The sequence below is a fragment of the Sinocyclocheilus anshuiensis genome, unplaced genomic scaffold (assembly GCF_001515605.1).
Source record: "Sinocyclocheilus anshuiensis isolate Anshui unplaced genomic scaffold, SAMN03320099.WGS_v1.1 scaffold147, whole genome shotgun sequence".
Lineage (NCBI taxonomy): Eukaryota > Metazoa > Chordata > Actinopteri > Cypriniformes > Cyprinidae > Sinocyclocheilus > Sinocyclocheilus anshuiensis.
The window spans coordinates 1059437-1063128 of NW_015549585.1; the positions used below are offsets into that span (position 1 = coordinate 1059437).

Here is a 3692-nt window from a genome sequence, read left to right on the forward strand (position 1 = left end):
TATTTTTTTTTTTTACATCAAGTTAAAACTAAATGAAGATGAGAAATGTTGGTAAACTAGCTAAAATAAAACTTCACAAACATTTTTTAGATTTTATTTTAGTTAATGTTTATTCAAGTATTTTTTTTAAAGCTTTAGTTAACAATAATAACCCCTGATGCACAATGGTTTGCATATGAAATATATTTTAAACATGTCACTAAAACATGTTCAGGAATTTGCAAACTTATCTGAACACATAAGTGATGATAACTCTTAATCATTATATAAGACTGATTATCTTTCTACATAATTCATTTATTTTTTTGTGTGCAACTATAACCTGAAATACATCTAATGCATCCAAATATTTGCATTCCTACCATTTGCTCAGTGCTGAACAAAACGGCATGCTGTTTTTAGCATATCATCTCTGGTGAATGTTTATGTGGTGACTATTTATTATTATAATAAGAGGTTATTAAGCCTCTTATTAAGAAACCACAACTAGATCCTAGTGAACTGGCAAATTACAGACCCATCTCAAATCTTCTGCCGTTCTATCGTTTGACACAATCTGTATTGTTAAAAGCACTATATAAATAAAGGTGACTTGACTTGATTTGACTATTTATCATTGCTATTTATTAAGTACAATATATACAGTAGACATCAATGAAAGAATGAATTCAAATGTTTTTTTTAGTAATTAGTTGCTTTTATTAAATGCAGTGTCAGACACACAGTGTCCACAATGTTTTAATGCACCAGAATGCCATCATAAGCACAAATATTGTTTTTCTGTAGCCTTTACAAAAGGCTGTATCAAATGAACATCAATCAGGACCATACAAAGAGCTCTGATTCAGAGCAAACTCACTGTTTGCAAGCCAAACAACATTAGGATTAGAAAAAAAAGCCTCTAGAGAAATTCAAGGCAAATGTCTTACAAATCTTATTAAGAATAAAACAGTTGAAACTTCAATATGAAGCAATTGAAATGAACATAGAAATGGAAATGTGTATCTCCTACAATATAAGAGATGGTAAAACCACCATCTAGTTTTTCTGTCAAAGTCATTCATCATCTACCAGGGTCTCCAGAGAGGTCTGCGAACACACGGTTCCTGCTTCACCTTGATGGTATATATATATATATATATATATGTTAAGAAATTTAAATAATTTAAATAATAAAGTGGCACATTTTCATAATAATACAAATTAATTATTATTATAAAAAGAAAAGACAAATTAATAAAATACAATTATTAAACTGAATAAAAATATGAATAAAAATGTTAAAATTCTTGCTTTCTGAAAAATTACTGCAATAAGATTCATTAATAAAATACAATGATAAAAATCTGACAACATTTAAGAACCCTTGCTTTTGAAAAATGATTGCTCTATTTTTATAAATATAATATATTATTGTGAAGTAAAATGAATAAATAATAAAAATGACAAATATTCAACAAATATAATTACTGTAAGATAATTAATAATGACTAAAATACAATGATAAAATAGTATAAAAATTAAAATTACATTTTTAAAAATCCTAAAATGATTGCTCCATTTATGTAAATAATACTAAAACAAATCTGTTTCACATATCACAGGTACTGCTGAATTTACCTTCTCTCTGTTACTGCATATTTTGCTTAATGTTATGCTTGAATTTAAATGTATTTTTTATTTTTAACTTTGTTATTTCATTTATTTTGTACTACATCTTGTAAACCGATACAAAAATATATTTTTCTATACTCGGATCATCAATAATATCAATGGCCACCCAATGCCAGATGTTTTTTTGGAGGGAAACTTGCTCTTATATTCTTCAGCTTTTTTCTTCTTTCTTCTTTAAGACTCACATTTCCAAACAGTGGCCCATACTGACAGATGACACTGATAGTTTAATGACTAGCCTGCATTCCACCATAGAGCCTCTCATCATTCAGAGGAATATAATAAGACTCTCTCTCTCTCTCTGTCCAGCTGCAGGTCTCTCCAGTGGGGAATGTGTGAGAGCTCTGGTCAGTGTCTGCTTCTCACACTTCAGCCCCATTCAGCATGCCGCCCCACCCTGCTGCCGCTGATCCAGCACGCTTCATTATTCCTGCTCTCAATAGACCATCTGGTCCTCTGCTTGTGCACACAAAGCTTCCCGCTCTCCCACACGCACCTCAAAGCCGCAGGTACGCTTTCACTCCTGAGGAGAGATTGATCTGCACACAATCCCACCAACACAAACAAACACGGAGGCATGTGTGCAAAACACATTTCTGCATGCCACAGTATATTTATATATGCAAATAGACATTCACTGATAACCTCTCATACACAACAGGCTGAAATTCATATGCAGGAAGACTACAAGATGGGTTCAGTTTAGAGGGGAGAATATTTAAATAATAATAATAATAAATGTTTTATCTATAAATTTTTTATTCATTACATTTTTTTTAAATGTTACAGATAAATTGTTTTTAATACATGCATCAATTATTTCATGGTTAACTGGCCTCAGGGCTCCCACGGAGGGAATAGGCTTCCACACACCGAACACAACACACACAGGCAGGTTGCTGTACTTTTATTACCTGGGAACATCCGCGCTCGCTGATAAGGCTTCTGCAGATGGGGACATATGATCATTTCCCAAGGGATGCAACGGATATATAGATAAGACGTCGCACACCTTATCAGGCAAAGACAGATCCTGTACAACAGCTGGCTGGTAGAAAAATGATGATTATTATTATGATTATTTATTTATTTTAACAAATGCTAATGAGTAAATTAGATGTAATAGAAAAATTTGCTAAAATATTTATTTAAATATAAAATATTTAATTGTATTTTAATATTATATACATATATATGCACACAATATTACAATTTCAATTGTAAAATTGAATAAAAATATGAAATAAAATGTAACAATCCTTGCTTTTTGGTAAATTATTGCTCTTATTATAATTATTGTAAAGTAAAAGGAATAATACATATAATAATAGAGTACAAAGTAATTTTTTAATACATTGCAAATAAAGTAATAAATAGCAAAAAAGAAATAAAAACTCCCCCCCAACAAAAAACAGAGTATGTTTTACAAGAAAATACTATTTCGGTTTTTAGACTTTATTAAAATTTCATATTTAATCCAATGTGTTACTTGCTGTTTTTTTGTTTTGTTGTAATTATCTTTGTAATTCACTAAAAATTTCAAAGTGAAAATTTCTCAAAGTATATCATACAGAATTTTTTTTCAATCTAGAAACTGAACAAAATATTTAACTGTATTTTAATATTATATACATACATGCACATTTATATACATGTGCACACAATTTTATAATAAATTTTTATAATACATATTTATATAATACATTATTTCTTATGTAATAAAAAATGTCAATAAAAATTATATATATATATATATATATATATGATTATAATTATAAAGTTGATGTTTCCCATATTTTTTGTGATTGCTCTAACGAACTTTAAAGTGTTTCTTCAGTCTTCACACACTCTGACTGGAATTCATTCACTGTGAATGTCGATTAAGCACAATTATCCCGTGCTCTCAAGGATGGCACACTTCTATTGTTCCGGGCCCCCCTCCCGCCCTGAGAGAGTTTTGGGTAATAAATGGACAGATAGTGTGGGAAACCCAGGCTAGATCCTGCTCACACGTTCTT

The 3692-nt window shown here is 30.1% G+C and overlaps 1 protein-coding gene across 2 annotated transcripts in view; it reads left to right on the forward strand.

The window, feature by feature from the left end:
* The window catches only part of LOC107657978 (transcription factor HES-5-like), a 12023-nt gene that overhangs the window by 2246 nt on the left and 6085 nt on the right, over positions 1-3692 (forward strand). Inside the window, exon 2 of one of the 2 annotated variants that reach the window (XM_016446334.1) lies at positions 1984-2183. In XM_016446334.1, the coding sequence (XP_016301820.1) occupies positions 2059-2183 (125 nt within the window). In that variant the 5' untranslated portion in view covers positions 1984-2058. The remainder of the gene's footprint in view (positions 1-1983; positions 2184-3692) is intronic. The other variant, XM_016446335.1, reaches the window with a different exon arrangement.